The sequence below is a fragment of the Coturnix japonica genome, chromosome 27 (assembly GCF_001577835.2).
Source record: "Coturnix japonica isolate 7356 chromosome 27, Coturnix japonica 2.1, whole genome shotgun sequence".
NCBI lineage: Eukaryota > Metazoa > Chordata > Aves > Galliformes > Phasianidae > Coturnix > Coturnix japonica.
The window spans coordinates 12,484-30,936 of record NC_029542.1 but is presented as its reverse complement, the minus strand read 5'-3'; the positions used below and the strand labels follow the sequence as shown (position 1 = coordinate 30,936).

Genomic DNA, 18,453 nt, shown 5'->3' with positions numbered 1-18,453 from the left:
TGACTAACCCACTTCCGGGTTAGATCTAGTGCGCAGGCGCAGCTATTCCACTCGCAAAAGGGCGGAACTGAGGTGTCATCAGTGATAATACGCATGCTCTTAAGCGTGTACCGGATTGGCTGCAAGGTGTTAGCGGCTGGCGCGTGCGCAGAAGCCCGCCAGTCTCCTGGGACGTGGTGAGATGGCGGGGCAGGAGGTGGCGCGGATGGGTTGGTTTTGCCTGGACGCAATATGGAGGTTTGCCTATATATCTTCTGTAGAACATCTGGCATGCAGTGTTCCAGTTGTGTAATTGTCATACCTACATGCCGTGGTCTATGTAAGCTGTTAAAAGAGCACTATACGCGTAACTTCGTAAAGTCACTTTCTGTCTTCACTGGGTAATGCTTCACACTTTCCTCCTCAGCTGATGGTGTATCACCACCAGCACCATTCGATCAGAACAAGAGTTGGTACTGCAAATATCGAGTATGTTCACTTGTAGTTTTGGGTCTCTTTCGCAGTATTAACAGTGAGTGGCTGCATGAGCAGAGAGTGAGCTGGAGAAGGAGCATCATCTAGTGCATGCTTGTGGTAAACTGCTTGCTAAAGGAAAGTCAATGCTTCAGGAGTAAGAGTCTCTGCCTGTACTCTTTCATAGGGTTTTCCCAGCATTGCAAACGAGCACATTAATATCTCTTTCTCATTATTTAGAACCTTTTTAAAGAAAGCATAAGGAGAGCACCTACATGGTTCACAGAAGTCCTAGGATGGACAGCTGCTCATGATGATGATTCACCCAAACACAAATACACATTTATTTTAGGCTGGGATGGATGAAAACAGGCACGATTAGGAGAGCTTACCTCACTGTACACTATGATGACTTTCCAGACTTTCAGGAGAGAAAACTCCTAGGCAGGGGCAGAACTAAACTACATCTTCACCTTTAGTTCCCTGTATGTAAAGATCTACTGGCTACATTGGAATACTCCAGAGTATCTTGAGCAAATACCGCACTTTCCTCTAATCTTCAGGATAAAGCCATGATTTTCCTGGTGCCTGAGAATGAGAACCCAGGTCTGAATGTCACTTTTTTCACCCCATATGCCTTACCTCCCTGTTTGTTCAGGAAATCCTTACCTCACAGGAAGGCCAACAGAAAGCTCAGCTCTTAGACTTTTCCTTCCATAAACTGAGCTCTGGATCTAAAACACTGGAATGCTTTAACCACTTCCAGCTTTCCTTGTGGTATACAAATAACTATTTTGGGAAGTGTCTCCTTTGAGATTTCAGGGAGGGAGTGATATATAATTATTTCTCTGCACTTTGCACTTGTCTGTTCCAAACAGAAAAAGTGAGTCTTAAAGGAAGAACAGTGTTTATTTTGGGAGTTACATAGTGCAATGGAGTGAAAACGTTAAAGCTATAAAGGTAGATCATTAACAACCCAGTGACTTTCCTGCTATAGCTAGGATAAGTCAGCCATCAGCCATCTATCTGCTGGGCAGAGTGCTGCTACAACTAAGAATCAAGGCTTTGTCACATCTTGCAGCTTGCAGAAAATTCGCTGTTTATTGGAAGATGAACCAGAGACTTGCCAACATGGAGGGCAGGAAATGTGGTACAGTACATTCTCAGTGAGAGCTATGGTTACTATGCCTTTTGTTGACACCTCTAAACATTCAGCTTTTCTAATGTGTGTGGCACTTCTGTGTCAAGAGAAAAGCCATCTGTGAGCAGGCCAGTAGACCATTTTGCCAAATCTTTCTGTTGTGTGAATGCAGCCCAGCTAGTAGAAGATATCTCACAAGTAATGAGAATTCATCTTATTGTGTAAAATCCTTGTTGGTAGCAGCAGTGGGGTTACAGCATGGTAGGTAATTTCAAGCTATGCTTTGTGTTCCTATTTTGTTTCCCAGGAGCTGATGTTCTACATGCTGATGTTGAGCTCATAGCCTAAAGACACTTGGATTCACACTGCTCCCAAGGAGGGTGTTACTTGCTTCCAGGCACTTGTCCAGCTGAGACACTGCAATGAGGGAAAGATGGGGAATGAGGCAGGAAGGAGGGTCCACAGAAGGAAAGGAAAAAGAAGGCACAGGACTATTTCACCTGCCCCCAGGAACTGAGGTCCTGTAAAGGGATAAGGCAAGTCCCATTGGAGAGAACGGGAAGGAGGCTATGCTGTGTAGATCTGTGGGAAAAGGACGCTCAAGGCTCACCAGCTTGACTGCACAGCCAGGTTACAGCCTTTGCCTCCAGCAAGTCACATAGCTCATGGTAACACCTGTTGTGTCTCTGCAGCCAGGTCACAGCCATCACTGTTGCCCAGAAATTAGGATCCATGACCTGTAGAACAATCAATGACACTGCTGTACATCCTCCCTGACCCTCACTCCTTCCCACCCCCCTCCTTTGTGGCTAGTGGTTTCTGATCCTTTCACTAGTTCTCCCTGCCCCAGGACTAAACGCTGCCTCCAGAAATGATCCTCTTCTTACCTCACCAGGCATCTTTCCCTTGATTTCAGCCTCATCGACCTGTAGCACAGAAGCTAAACCTGAGGTGAGGGTCCAGGAGTCATCTACATTCTGCAGTGCCACCAGCTCTCTGCACTCAGCTATGGTTTCACTCATCCATGGCCCAAAAATTGGAGAGCACAAAACAAATGTTGTTGAATCCACATACTTGAGAGAGGAAGTCGATGGTTGTGGCTGTTTAGGTGCTGTGAAACAAGACATGAACAGGGAATCACAGGAAGATGACTCCTCTCTGTTCCCCTGTGCAGTGCCCCAGAACACTACTCTTCCTTGGGCAGTTACCTTCAGACTGAGACCCTACCCGCATGTCCTCAACATAGTCCTGTACCCAGCCCTTTTTGGACATCCCTCACCCCTCTTCCCTTGACATTTCTGCCCAGCCAGGTGCCCCAGTGGTCTCCTGACATCCTCAACATATATCATCCAAATGTGCTTTCATGCACTGAAGCACTGGCCCTGACACCTCCACGGGCATCTTTGACCTGGATCTCACAATTGCTGAAGGACTTTCAACTTTAGGAATAATTAAGGGAAAGATCAAACTCACTAGTTTCAAGACCAAGAGCAGGACATGTAAAAAAGCAACGGACTTTCAACTTTAGGAATAATTAAGGGAAAGATCAAACTCACTAGTTTCAAGACCAAGAGCAGGACATGTAAAAAAGCAACACAACACTCCTATCATACATTAATTAATTCCTGTATTTCCTATCTGTGTCAAAGTCTCGTACCTTCCTTGTGGGCCCCATGCTGGAGTAAGTTAGCAATGTCATTGGTGAGACGCTTGATGGCACTCCTGCACTGCAGTGTACCAGCTAGGTGGGTTCCATATGGTCTTAGGAAAGCAGGAAGTGCTGGTCAAGGAGCCACGTAGCATAAGGATCTTGCAGGGAACAAATGACTGGCGAGGTGGCAGCAGTGCTAGGGGCCCTTTGAGAGCAAAGAGGGAAAGGGGCTGAGTTAAGGCCATGGAGAAAAGCACCTGTTGATGATGGGGCTTTTGCATATTGTGATTGGAATTTTGGCTCCTGTGGAATGAGAACAACAGAAGGAAATACCTCTCAAGTTCTTTTCCCCAAGTGCCTTTCCTTACCACAGTACCAGTGGGCCCTCCGTGATGTACGAACGACCACATAGCTGGTGAAGGGGCAGATGATCCCAGATGTGAGACTGATTTCAATGGCACGCTGCATTGGTTCATCCCCTGACCCTCTTGCAACCTCTAGCAACAGCTTCTCCAGCAAGTTTCTTGCAGCCAGATGATGACCAGCCATCCTGGGGATAGAGTGGGGTGAGGCCTGTCAACCTGGGGAGAAAGGGTGTGGGTTCTCTCCTTTCAGGAGTGAGGATGTGCAGAGGGAAGACCTGGATGCATGGACCTTTCTGTCTTGAAGGAAGTGATGCCCATGTTCCTGGATCCTGTCCATGTGGGTTCAGAACAGGGAAGGAGACCATGCTTGGACACTTGGGATCTCTCCCAATTTGGTATGGTGTGAGGAAGCTAGGAATGTGTGAGCTATCTGTGTCCTCCATCAGCTGGAGTCCATGTGTAGAAAACAAGGAGATGCTCTTACCGGCCATCTCCATGTGAGCATAGTGGGAACTGGATCTTGTGAGTGACATCCTGGCCATCCAGGTTGAACTGCAAAGTCATGACACCACTGGCCTCCTTCATATCCTGGAAACACATGTAAAATTACTGGAGACACATGATGGCTGCTGGGGGATATTTGGAAGTTACTGGAAGATTACTGGTGGTTATTTGGAGGTCATTGGAAGGTAACTGTAGTTAACTGGGATGGTAGCCCCAGCTCTCACCTGTTCCTTTCCGTGGATCTGTGCATAGAGGAAGATGTGCTGACCCTGAAAGATGAACTGAGGGGTGCCTCCCAGCACCTCGACCTCCAGGCCAGAGGGCAAAGTCCACTCCAGGGAGACTCCCTCAGCTACTGGCTTGAGGGCCTGCTTCAAGCATTTCAGCACCTAGAGAGAAATGACACAACACCACAATCCCGCAACTCCATTAGAGTTCAGTATGTGGCCCCTCTGGGTTCTTATTGGACATCGGGATATGATTGGTGGTGTTCCAGTCTTGGCTGGGATAGAGTTAATTTTCTTCCTAGTAGCTGGTACAGTGCTGTATTTTGGATTTAGGATGAGAATAATGTTGATAACACATTGATGTTTTAGTTGTTGCTGAGCAGTGCTTATACTAAGTCAAGGATTTTTCAGTTTCTCAGAGTGCCCTGCCAGCAAGAAGTCTGAGGAAAGACAAGGAGCTGGGAGGGGATGGGACCAGGACAACTGACCCAAACTGGCCAAAGGGATATCCTGTACCACATGGCATCATGCTAAATGATAACACTGGGAGGGGGGAACTAAATGATAACACTGCAGGGAGAGACTGCTGCCTGGGAACTAGGTGGGTGGTCAACAATAGCTTTGTGCATCACTTTCTCCATATATTCTTTTATCATTATTATTATTATCATTATTTTTCCTTTGTTTTCCATCCTACTAAACTGTTATCTCAACTCATGCGTTTTAACATTTCTTCCAGTTTTCTCCTACAACCCACTGGTGGAGACTGAGTGAAGGACTGCATGTTGCTTTGCTGCCTGCCAGGTTAACCACAGCAGATGGCCTGCACAAGGTAGCTTCCCTGGGAGCAGTCAGGTCTGTGAGCCATAGCAGGGGAGAAGCCTGGGCACTGGGGTTCTCAGTGGAATGGGGCAGTTGGGTTGAGTCAGGGAAGCCTGGATGCTTGGGTTCCCTGGGGCAGCTAGGTCTTGGCTGCCATGAGTGAATTGTCCAAGTACCTGGAAAGCTTAGTATTTGTGGAATAGAGGGCACCAACCAGGGCTCCTGGGTTCCTACCTGAACTACCGCATTGTCGGAAGAGACATAGATAGCTTCACCCTCCGTCTCCCTGGCCAGGGCTGTGGCCAGGGAAGCACTGTCCGTGGAAAAACAGAAGGAGAAACACCTATTGCAGAACCAAGGAAAGGTTTCAGAAATGGGAGACAAGTATAGATGCAAGGATGCAGATAAAAGAGCTAAAGAATACTGGAGTTATAGCAGGGGATACAAATCTGGGGTACAGAACAAGAGGGTAGGAGGAGTATCAGTGAGTGGACTGAAGAACTGGGATAGGAGCTGGCATTAGACAGGGAGATGTCAGAGGAGAGCTGGAGCTTGGGGCAGATCTAGGGCCAGTCTAGTGGGGCTGTACATCTGAGTGTACAGTCTCTGTGCCTCAATCTCCCTGCTCCCTTTGTGAAGGGTGCCTTGGGTATGTGAGTATTAAGTAAGGACTCCCCTGTGGAGGCTTGACACAGAATAGAGCTGTGCAAGGTGAGAAGAGTCAGAGAGAATGGGCCTAAGGACAGAGACAGTTGAACAGAGACACTCATCAGTGATGGGATGAAATCATAGAGTGACTGAAAGACTGGGGGCAGAGTCCCTGTTACCGGTGGCTGTTGCGATGACGGCACACCTCAGCAGCAATGGCTTCCTTGTTAGGTGGTAGTCCAGACATGAAGATGAAGAGCTGGGAGACAGGAGACATCAGTGGTGAGCCTTTGCACAAGAACCCCCAAATGTGGACAGCAGGTCCCTGAAATTGAGAGATGGGCCCAGGAGAGAGATCCCCTAAAGAGAAACTACCCCAGGGAGATATCCACTCAGGGACAGAAACCCCTTGAGATGTGGAACTATTTTTTCTGCACTCTTCTACACCTCACAATATCCTTCTTGTTCACCTATGACCAGCATTCCCCTTGGGTTGCCCAGTCCACTCCCTTCTCCACCCCCATTTCCTAAGTTCTCTCTGTACCCCTGGGATATCTGTCCTTCCATCTCTCCACACCCATGTGCCCAGACCTGGCGTGCATGTCTGCAGGGGCGGGGAGTATTGTAGATTGTGCGGAGGGTTCCCAGCAGGTCTGTCGCCCAGCCTTGAGCCAGTTGTGGAAATGAGTTGAATTGCCTCATTCAGGTTGTCTTGGGTATATTCAACACTCTGCCTACAGCAGACAGAATGTGTTTGCAGAGCACATTCATAGAATCATAGAATAGTTTGTGTTAGATCTTAAAGTTCATTGAGCTCCAACACCCCTGCCATGAGTATGCTTGCCAACACTGCCCTGTGTTGGTCCTGGTGCTCCCTGAGACCCACTACCATAGCTGTACCCCATAATTTTCTGCAAGATCCTACCCCCTACTAGTTTGTAAAGAGATCTTGAGTCCCAGTTCCTACAAGACTCTGCTCACTAGAACCACAAGAAATGCTATCCTATACTGCCACACAGATCCCTTCCCCAGAATTCAGCCCTGCCATCCAGTATTGCCTCCAGTCACTCGCACTGCCAGTACTCAACATTACCCCATACCAATCAGCCTATTTCAGAGCTTCCCAACCTGCTCTCTGACATCTCATTCTGCCTCATAACATCTAGCATAGCCCCATAGCACCCAGTCATGCTCCACAGTATTGAGCCGTTCCAACCAGCTACATAACACTCATCCTGACTCATGTTTGCTTACGGATAGATGCCCACAGGTGTTGCTCCATAGCAGTAGATGTTGAAGTAGCAGCCCAGGGGTAGGCTTTTGAGAAGGAAGAGCAAGGGGTCCTGTGGAAAGACAAAGAAGGCTTGTCTTGGCCAGTACTGGTGTGTGATAAAGATACCCTTGTCCTTAGATTTGTCCTGCTAAAGCTCAGTCTCTGCTCCCTCTCAGCCTACTCTCTCACTCCAGATTGGTCCCTGCTTTGTGAAGGTACCTTTGTGTGCTCAAGGGTGGTGTTGTCCAGAACAAAGATGAACTCTCCAGACTTGTACTGCCCAGGTTTTGCATCAGGGATTCTGGGTGCCAGTGTCACCAACACTAGGGAATTACCAAACAGAGAGCCTGGAGGAGATACAGAGTGCAATGAAGCCCAGTTTGGGATCACTTTCCTGATCTTGATTCTGTTCCTCATTGTGCTCTCAGCATCTGTTGACCCAGAGACCCTGATACGCCATACTGGTGCCTTGATACTCTACTGTATTGTCCACCAATTGCACAGCCCAGTGTCCCACTAGCTGAGTGCCTCCAATACGGTTACCCAGTAAGTCCTAATACAGAGATCCTTGTACCCATCCTGGTACATCTAATACTTCACCTCAGTGTACTCAACACCCCATCCTGGAGCCCTAAGACCCCCACCAAGCCACCTGAATGTCTCCCATGCAGTAGTCCAGTGAAGCCTCTCATCCCACAGTCCCCACTGTCTCCCTGTGCCCCAGTGCCTTCTGATATCCAGAGGTGCTCCAATGTTCCCTTTTCAACTGAACTCACCTGCAGTGGCCACAGGGTCTCCTTTCTCCACCACGACACTGACTGCAGTGGGTTCTCTGTAGTACACCAGCAGCTCCAAATGATGATCTGGGGGAGTGCCAGCCAGTGAGACCTGGAGAGGGGTTGCCTGGTCTTACACTTGAGGAAGAAAGCCAGACCCAGCATTAGTCTGGGAGCACAGCACTGATCCCAGTGAATCCCTTTTGACTCCGTGGTGATGCCACTTGACAGCTTTTCCTGGGATTCTGGCATTCAGGAGGGCTCACCTGTGCAGCACTATGGTCCTGGGCAGTGTAGATCAAAGGAGTGAGGGCACAGTTGGCTTGAACATCAGCCACACCACGGGGTGACTGCAGGCTGGCAGTTAGCAGGAGGCTGTAGTGCAGCTTGCCAGGGCGACAATTACAGGCTGCGGGGAGAAATATGGCATAGGGGACACTAGCTTTCCATGCAGTGCATGTGGGATTTGGCATCCATGTATAGGACATGTGGAGATAACTGGATGTCAGTCAATTGTTTGGAAGAGTGTCTTTATTTATGGGAAATTCATGAGGGAGGTATGGATTCACTTCAAAGGACACAAGGAAGGAAGCACAGATCTGCTCAGGGGCTGCATTGTGGCAATATGTCGGTGGGTGCAAAGGAGGTTGCATTGGGTCTGTTCATAAAGTGCATGGGGACTGTGGTTCTTCTCAATCATGTACCCTTCTATAGGGTATGTAACTGTCAGGGCAGGTTTTCTGTAGGGTTACTCACTGTAGAGAATCTTGTAAGGATGCAGTGTGGATGGCAGCACAAACTGGGCTGCTCCATCTGGCTTCCGTGATAGCTCTTGGGCATAGCATAAGGTCACAACCATTTCCTTGCCAGGGGACAGGGAACCCAGGAAGCAGGCAAACACCTCGTCTGATTTCTCAACCTTATACTGAAGGTACTCAAAATTCTCCTCCTCCCCTGTAGCCTCGTACAGCCGCTGGGTCTGGATGGGAAGGAGAGGAACAGAAAGCAGATCGCTAACCAGGCCACGGGCTGCTCATCCCATGCTGCTCTCATGGTTCTCCCATGCTTTCCCAAATGCTGTTACCTCATCCTGCAGCACAGCCTTGACCTTGGCATCCTCACTGCAGGCCTGGAAAGAATAGATGGCCATATGGTGTTCCAGGGGGAAGACGAAGGTGACTTCTGAGGATCTCAGACTCTCGTTACGGTATATCAGTTCAGAAACCGCGTCAGCTACATAATCCTGGATAGCAACATCCACCACAGCACTACAGAGGGGCAGTGACCACAGGGGTACGTAGAACTCCTTTCCCAACAAAAAGGATCCTGGTACTGTTGAGAGAGTTGCAACCTTTCCATCCAATCCCACAAACAACACACTGCTTCAAGTGTGACATTATGGAGACCAATACAGCTGACGGTTCAGTGTTGCACAAGGAGAGATTCTCCTCTCTCAAGGGCAAAAGTCTTTGTGCATTAATTAGGTACAGCATAAGAAACAGCACTGATGAGGATCTAGTATAATCCTGCCATAAAAAACTTGATCTATTTGTGCAGCCCAATTTCTTTTCCCCATCCATGCCTCTGTCCCCCACCCTAATCCTGTAGACCCCTTCACGATTCCCATCCTTGTTTCCCTTCACAAGATCCAGTCCAGACATTCCCCACTACGGCAACCTATCCTTCTCCTTTCTTTACCTCTTTTTGGAAGCATACCCTATCCCCTAAATGTCCCTCAGCTGTCTGATCCCCCCCTCACCATTGATGTAGCTTTTTCCTGGAAGTCCAAAGCTCTGATGCCACATCTCTGGAGACCTGCAGACAGGAAAGAGTCTCATGTAAGAAGAGAGATCCACAGACACCAGCAGGCAACCTCTGTGTGGTCAAGATTCCTTGTAATTTTACCATGCTTACATGCATGTCTGGAGGCCCTAAGCCACCATGCATAGCCAGAGCAAATTCAGAGATTCAGAAATCCCTGTTCATAAAGACTAACCAGGAGTATCTATGCATTAAAGAGATCTGCACCTTATCCCCATCATGGGAGAAATCTGAAGAGAGCTGAAGAATAGCAAAAAGAGATAAAAAGAAAGAAGGTGTGAAAGCAAGTGTGCCCCGGTGGCGCAGTGGTAGGAATGCCACTTTGCAACATTGGGGGCCCGGGTTCGAATCCCCCCTGTGGTGAAAGTGGTAGAAGTGTCCCTCTGCTACACAGGAGGCTCGAATCCCGGGGGTTAGACTCGATGATCTCTAAGGTCCCTTCCAACCCGCACGAGACTATGATACTATGATATGATACTATGAAAGCAAGAGTGGATGGATGGACTAATAGATGGATGGAAAGATGGATGGATGGCAATACATCCTGCATTGGCAGATCAGCAGATGGGATCCATGTGGGGACAGGCAGATGCAGAACTATGCAGAGGCAAGAATTTTTGTTAAGTAGAAGGATAGATGGACCAACAAGTGGATGGAAGAATGGATGGGTGGATGGATGGATGGATGGATGGATGGATGGATGGATGGATGGATGGATAAGAAGGTGGAAGGATCCATTTTTGAAGAGGTGAGTGGGTACCCAGCATAAACAGTATAGTGTGAATATAGATGCACAAGAGATTGCACCTGTGAAGTACATTCTTGGAATAACACGCAAGGGCAGACTGAAAGGGGGGACGTATGAGAGAGAGAAATTAAGCCAGGGTCCATGGTGGCAGAGCAAATAAATCCCAGAAAGGCACCAGTGGGATGGTGCTGTTAAATAGTTTTGTTGCTCTCTCCTAAGTATATGGAGGTGAATGGGTTTTCCCACCTCTACCCCAAACCCAACCATATGTCTCTCTGATACGGTAACATTTACCTCACTTTCCACAGTTCCTGCTTTGAGGTGGCAGGATGAGCAGCATTAGAAAAATTCCCACCCTGCCAACATGCTGACAGTGGACAGGCAGAGGAAATAGGGTGCACATCCTCAGGGTAGTAGGGATGAGGAATGGTCAGAGGGATGAATTGAATAGGGTCAATCTCTTCCCAGTGAGTGAGGACAATGAACAGAGAACAGGGAGAAAGTAACAAAATGAAGGACAAACAAGCAGACACTCACCAGAATAATGGTCTAGGTCATCAGCTAGGACGAGACAATCAGACGTAGGGAGGGAAAGATGGAAGAAGAAGGATAGAGAGTAAGAGACAAATGGATGAGATTTGAGGTGGAAGGAGGAGAGAGACAGAACAAGAGATGTTCAGGCAGATACGAAGATGCAGGGCTGTGTAAACAGGGACTTCTGCAGTGAAGACAGTAGAGGAAAGGCGGAGAGATGGGTGGACAGACAAGGGAAGGCTGGCAGGGGCGGGGACAGGCGAGTGTGGGGGGACCTCCAGGGTGGAGAACATCTTCCTCTGCTGCAGGATGCTTTGTGCACACAGGTTTGTGCACAGGAAGCTGCTGCAAATTACTCAGCAGGACTGCTCCTGGCCAAGCAGCATCTGCCAAATCTTCTCTTACCTCCCAGCTCTTCTTCTGTGTCCTCACATCTGATGTAATTAACTTTAACTGCCAAGGGCTTCTGCAAACAGAGTTGTGATTGGTGAGTGCCTGAGGCAGTGGCACTCTTTCTTCTGCAGTCCTGTCTCATTGCCAGAATTGGAGGCTAGGCTCATGTTCATATACTGAATAGTGCTGGATTCTTAATTGAGTGAGTGACTGCAAAGCTGCAAGCCCAACATTCTGGCCAGCTGAATAAGAGAGAGTTGGTAGATGTACCCAAACTCACAAACCTCCTTTTGATTTGGGTGTTCTCTGTCCTTGCTAGACTGGAATACACTGTCTTCAGCTTCTTCGCATAAGCCAGCTCCATACTCATGCCTTCTTGGCAGCAGCTTGAGACAGTCCACCTCATTTGTGGTCTACAGATGCTCAAGAAGCCAAATCACACCTGACTTCAGATGCATTTATGCCAGAGCACACCCTGACTGTCTCTTCTATGAGTGTCCATAGGACTGAACTCTTACTTCTCCACCAGACCTGGGCAACTTCCTTTAAACTGCCTTTCAGGTCTGGTGTGCTCTTCAGACAAAACAACACAGAGGGCTGTGCTGATGGTGGCACAGCCTTGATCATCACAGACAATTCTGGCTGCCTTTTTTTTTTTTTTTTTTTTTTTTTAATTTTAACACAGTGATTCCATTCTCATTACACTTGTGGAGATCAGGTTCTTTGAGGAAGTGTATAAACATGCCATCGGGAAATGACTACCTTCAAGAACTGATTGAATATCTCATGTTGTCTCCAGTTGTCCTGGTGGTTTTGAGTAGCAAAATGAATCATACCATATAGGACTACCTAAAAATTACACTATATGTCATATGTCTAACAGCGTTGTACAAATGCTTCTTGAACTTTGGGAGGCTCTGTGCCATAAGTGCTTCCTTGGGGATCCTGTTCTAGTGCTTAACCACCCTCTCAGGGAAGAACTTTTTCCTAATATACAATCCGAACTTCCTCCGATGTAATCTAATGTAATTCCCTCAGGTTCTAAGTCCCAGGTGTAGATGCTATTTGCTATACCTGAGGAACTAAAAAACCATGTCCACAGTGTGAGGGTTGGAACTAGGTGATCTTTAAGGTCCCTTCCAACCTTAGCCATTCTGAGACTCTATGATTTTATGAATTAATAAATGCTGGATACTTAAAAGACCTCACCAACTCTTGATAAAGACCACTCAGTGTCTATGAATGATGTTTGGATGCTGGACCCCTGGCATCTCTCTCCAGAGCATCTGTGGAGGTTTTCTGCCATCTTAGTTGAAGAGCTGTCTTTTGAAGAAAAGAGTCCTCTTTTAAAGAGCAAAGGAATGACACTTGGATTTAATGTGACCTAGTCTGATCAGATCCTCATTTTCTTTCAGTCCAAACAAGATATCAGAGTCTGTTAAATCCAAGGTAGGAAGCAGTCAGGTGATGGGTGACACCTTGGCCTGGTCTGGTTGTTGGCGAACCCTGTCCATGGCAGGGGGGTGAAACTAGATAATCATTACGCTCCTTTTCAACCCACGCAATTCTATGATGCCAGTCCCAACTGTTGACAACAATGTAAAGAGTTGGTTTCTGCTTCTGAAGGCATAGTTGTAGTCATCTCCTCACTATCCTTTCTCTCTCATGAACACACACACACATACGTATGCATATACACACTCCAAAGTTCTCTGTCATTTCACTTACTGGGGGAACCAAGTTGGTACTCCAGACTCAATTTGCATCGAAGTTCTAGCTTGTCTGGCATGGCAGCACTCAGCAGTGGTGTGACTTCATTCAGATGGTTCACTGTTAACCTCCATTCTCCATTAGACTTCCCCACAGGACATACGGGACTATTGAAGAGTGAACGAGTCTTGCTGTTCACTCCTTGCCTCTCTGGTCAATGAATGGATGGGGATCAGGGAGTTTCAATTGGTGTGATATTGCCACCAGTGCACAACAGTAGTAGTGATCAGCTTGTGCTGTTCTTCAATTCTCAACAGTTCCACAACAGAAGAATCCTTTGAGAGACCAAACAAAGTAAACAGCTGCTTCATGTCCTCCACCTCCAAAGCAGCTATGTTGAAAGTGCACCCTTTGGGGTCCTACCTCCTGAGGTAGTCTATACCAAGGATTCACAGGGCATCCAGACTAGTCTCAATGGGGTGCTTCTGCCACTCCTTCCCTGGTGGTCTCACTTTGGCCTCCAGTACATTTAGCTGCTGGGATTTCCATGTCATGCCAGAAAAACAAGATAGGTTCTGTCCCTTTATAGCTTGGTGGCATTAGGATGCACCAGCATCAAGTAGAGACTTAAACATGGGTCTGATGTGCCAGGCCACTGGATTCACACAGTCCAACAAACTCGGCTGTCTGTTTCCTTCACATGGACAGAGGCAAGACACCTCTAGTACTGACTGCAGTATCCATCTTTTATTCATTCTTGTAAATGCAAACCACAAGTCCCTTCACTATATTCAGAAGTAAGATCAGCTCATCTAACCTGCCTGGAAAACTGGTGACTAGAAACCGCTGTGGCAGTTTTCCCAGGAGAACTCCTTTTGTGATTGTTTTTCCATGCAACTCATATACCTGTGCTATTCCACGTCAGTATTATATATCACCTTTAGCATGGTTAGTTCGTTCAGGAACATGCCTGGGCTATGTGTCAGGTCTTTCTTGAAGGGGTACCTTTCCTTCCTGGCTGACAAGAGTCTGAAGGCTTATTTCCCTTTTGCAATTCCTTTTTGCATTTTTCCCTGAAGGGATGGAGGAAACACAACCTGAGCTCTTACTCCATTAACTAACTCCAGTTCCCTAACATCCCTTTTGATAGTGCTCAGGCTTCTCCACACAGCTTCGTCACTGCCAGTCTGACCTATTAGAAGGGAATAATAATTGAAGCTTCCAAGCAATCTCCCTGACTGGATAGACAGCAGACTTTCCTTTGAGTAGGGTTGGGTTTGCTTATCAGGCCCTCTCTTCCCATTGGAAGGGAGTCACCTATGACAATTACCCTTCTTTTGTTCTTGGCAGAGGCAGTCTTAAGGCATGGGGTTGACTGACTCACCCTAGACAACCCTCTGGATGGACCTTCACCAACTTCATTTGCCTTTTCCTCAGTTTCCAAAGCCTTATACCTATTGTGCAAGGTTACCTGAGAAGATGAGGTAGATTGGGAGAGGGTTCACCTGCCTCCCTGAACAGGGACCTGTTTCCATTCCTCCCTTAAATCCCCTCCTGCCTGATGATGGGAAGGCAGGGAGTCCTCCACCTGTGGAGTGTCCCCACCCTGTGGCCCTTTCAAGAATGGCAGGTAATGGCTCTGTCAGTCCGTCTCCCTTTCACCCTCCCTGATGGTCCTTAATCTTTCCACCTGTTCCTTTAGCTCTGTCACCAGGCTGAGCAGGTCATTCAGCAGCTCTCACTGCACACTGGTGGTAACTTTGCAACCCTCCAGCACTTGTGCTGGGCTCAGACAATCCCTGCAGCTGAAGAGCTGAACAGCTGCGTGTGGGCGGCTGTGGGCAGCTGGTCTGGGACACTACAATCTTTCTGATAGAGATTTTTGGCCACGTGGAGAACAAGCCTAGGTCTAGTTCTTCTGCAAGAGTGATGGCTGCTAGGTGAGATCTCCTCCTGAGCAGGGAGGGGGACTGTGACCCCTGTGTGCCTCAGCCAGGCCATTGCTCTAGGTGGTCACCATTTCTTTTTCAACAGGATACTACTGCTCCCAGCTGCTTCCAGAAGAGAGAAAATGGACAGCCTTCCACTCTCCCCGTGTGTTCTCCAGAGCAAACTACCATGCAAACTGTAGCACCAGTGGACTACTGGTGCAGTATCAATGCTGCTCTAGCTACAAGTGCAAAGCACAGCACTATATGGGCTGCTGTGGGGAAAGTTAACTCCATCCCAGCCAGATTGAGTACACTCTCCAGAACACATAATTTGCACAGTCTGCCTTTTTCTTAGATCTTCCTTTCCCAACCCCAGGACTGTCAAATTGCTGTTTACCCTCTGCTACCATCTAATGGCCATCTAATGCATTTCCCTGATCATGGGAGATCTGCACAACAGTCACTGAATGGTTATGTTTGGAAGGGGTCTCTGGGAGTCACCTGGTCCAACACCTCTGCTCAAGCAAGAGATACCTAGAGGAGGTTGTTCAGGACCATATCCAAGCAGCTTCTGAAGATCATCCATCAGGACACAACACAGCACTGCATGCCAAGATGAGCAAAGACATTTGCAAAAAGCAAGGATAATTGGTTACAACTCTGAAACAGTTTCTCATAAGCAGGTTTCTTCTAGCAATGTGCAGAAGCGCAGGCAGGTGCAGCCTGTTTGTGTCCCCCAACCTAGAACAAGCCTTTTCCCCTTGTCCCCAGTATGTCTAATGCCATGCAATTTTGTAGTACAGTTTGTTTTTATTTTGTGTGTGTGTGTTTGTTCTAATTCTTGGTTGATCAGCCTGATAGTTTGTTCAGTTAAATATAGTTCTGCTGCAATATGATTAGCTAATGCAGGTATTTGCCATTCAGTAGAGATAACGACAGACAGTGGCAAAAAGATGGCCATTGCACAGAATCACTAAACAGTTCATTTATATTGACATCTAGTGTGAAAGGTTTACCAGTTATCAGTTGGCAGTTGTGGTTGTGTGGATTACTGAACATGGTGATCTTGTGTCAATACTTTTGCTTGAATAGGGTTATGACTAGGTAGGTTATACCAGAATTTTTGTCCTGATACTGGAGGCTGTGCAGGTGTATCTGGTAACAGAGGAGGAACCTGGATTTGCCATCATGATATTATCAATATTCCATGTAAAATAAAGATTGGTGTGTTGACAAGTATTTTACTGGGCCAGCTATCAAGCACCTGAGGGGGTTACAGAACTTCCCTTTTCCATGAATGTTCCCCAAGGAACAAATAGACCACACCATTTTGGCCCTACTTGTATGTCCCATGAACGTTCTACTGTGTGGTTACCAGGTTCAAGGCCAGCAGGGGCAGGGAGCAGTATGTTGTTCATGGTGCCAATTTGCAGATTTATGCATTTTTTTGTCCCCCTTATCTGTATCTTAAGTGGAGAAACCCAGGTAGTTTGTAGCTGTTATGGTTTTGCAATTTGGTTGGTGTTGGTATTCCACATCAGAACACCATGCCTCATAATGGGAGTAAAGGGGACAAGTTTTTTTTNGGGGATACCTGTGTCACCCCTGTGGTGTCACAGCCCAAAGTTGGGGACACTCCTCAGGGCACCTCATCTGTGTCCACCCCCACAGACCACCATTGTTCTCATGGGGTGGGGGTGACACCCCTTACTTTTCTTATTAAGATTTCTTTCTTGATAATGGCAGATTGGGGATGCCCCATTTTCTGATCTTCTTTTCATATCCTCACATCCCAATCCCAATTTTCGCAATCCCACATCCAACAATCCCAACCCGACGTTCCAAATCTCATTCCCAACCCCACCTCTCACCTGTCAATCCCAATCCCTCATCCCAATCCCACATCCCATCCCATCCCATTTATTGCTAGAATAAATAGGGTGCTCCCATAGACCCCTCCCCCACCGCCACTCCGCCCCGCCACCTGCCCACCCGCCTCCAACCAGGGGCCACGTGACATAGGTTGCTATGTTGTGCTGAACGTGTGCAGCCTTCAGTGGATTCTTACCCTCTTTTTCACACTCCTTTATAACCCTTCTAATTCTTTTAGGACCAGAATTTGTCTTCTCTCTGTCTTTCAGATATCTGAGGAGGAAAATGCTGACCTAATGTTGGAAATATCCAAGTAATTTATCTGGAAGTTATCTCTGATAAAGCAGATTTTATTCACAATTGCAGTGGCAGGCGTCCTGCAAGCAGGAGCACACATAGAAAACAGCATTACATCTCTTATGCCCTGTTACTCAACACTTATCTTTTCATCCCCTGGTTCCTCATTGGCTGAGTACTTCAGGTTCACAATCTTCCCAACACTCAACTAAACATATGGATACTGGATAAACATAAATTTTTGCTAGCTAAGCATGTGTCATTTTTTATATAACTTCTAACATTTGCTCACTCAACACTCAGTCATTATTTCTGGACATCTGCTTGTCCTTGGATAGAGATAAGTTTGGAAGGAGGACAGAGGGGAGTATCTTGATGCCTGCCTGTTGCATCCCAACCTACCCACAGAGCGAGGCAATGCAGACACTTCTGGAGGCCCTGGCTTCTCGATGCTGTTTGTTAAGTCTGTTTTTCTTTTGCTGAGGGTCTCTTATCCAAACAGAATAGCCTTACAATATGCTTTTTAGTCCATAATACTATACACATACTATTTGCAACATTTGAAAACAGTTGCAGTTTTGCAAGCAATAATTAATCACATAATTCAGCAATTGTATTTCTAAAATATGCTACTAACAGATATGGTATTTCTACTTTTTCGCATCAGTGATTTCTATGGTCAGGTTACAAAATACAAATACATTATGCTCTACTTCTTCAGATCAATTCCCCTTTTCGATATCTAATGCAGAAACAGCACCCCACTCCTACAGTTCCCCCCCTTTTTATACATTGTTGATTTCTGCAATTCTTTTCTAAGTATGATTTTATACAATTAAACAATTATATATGTATTTTTATCTACAGTCTTGTTGATCATCACCCAACAAAACAGTGACTCTAGCTCTGCAACTGCTTGATTTCTTGCCTTGAATTTGCCAGGGACTCTAAGAAGTGCAGAGTTAAAATCGTCAGCTTGCCCACATACTGATATTATTATACTTTGCGGCGTTTTTCACAAGACATACATAAACATTTGCATCCAAAGCTGCACTTATCAAATTAACATTTCTAATGATTACAAGAGCTCATATTACTGTCTTTGGATTTGCAGTTTTAAAGGTCCAGCTGACTTCGATCCGCATCGTGCTCGAGGGACCTTCTAGATTCTACTGTGATGTATCCACAGTGCTTTTTCTTCAGTTTTGTCTGTTGTGTGAAGCATTAGCAGCACCTGGAATGGACCTTGGACCCAGGGGCAAATCTGAAAGAGACGTAATATATACA

At 46.9% G+C, this 18,453-nt stretch overlaps 1 protein-coding gene and 1 long non-coding RNA gene across 2 annotated transcripts; one reads left to right on the top strand and one right to left on the bottom strand.

Moving 5' to 3' along the window:
- Nucleotides 1-11: 11 nt before the first annotated feature.
- Nucleotides 12-15,243, top strand: LOC107324966. Its single transcript, XR_001559595.2, has 5 exons — nucleotides 12-237; nucleotides 1,902-4,299; nucleotides 5,081-5,173; nucleotides 8,821-9,153; nucleotides 15,101-15,243. It is a non-coding gene; the product is annotated as an uncharacterized LOC107324966 (long non-coding RNA).
- On the bottom strand, nucleotides 1,344-9,698 carry VWA5A (von Willebrand factor A domain containing 5A). Its single transcript, XM_032440890.1, is given in 18 exon segments — nucleotides 1,344-2,011; nucleotides 2,205-2,331; nucleotides 2,482-2,705; nucleotides 3,252-3,313; nucleotides 3,315-3,450; nucleotides 3,614-3,795; nucleotides 4,095-4,198; nucleotides 4,339-4,503; nucleotides 5,398-5,506; nucleotides 5,991-6,070; nucleotides 6,403-6,466; nucleotides 6,468-6,545; nucleotides 7,066-7,154; nucleotides 7,304-7,431; nucleotides 7,861-7,972; nucleotides 8,127-8,269; nucleotides 8,617-9,192; nucleotides 9,620-9,698. Coding segments are annotated over 18 exon segments (2,538 nt in total). The 3' UTR covers nucleotides 1,344-1,931.
- Nucleotides 15,244-18,453: the final 3,210 nt, after the last annotated feature.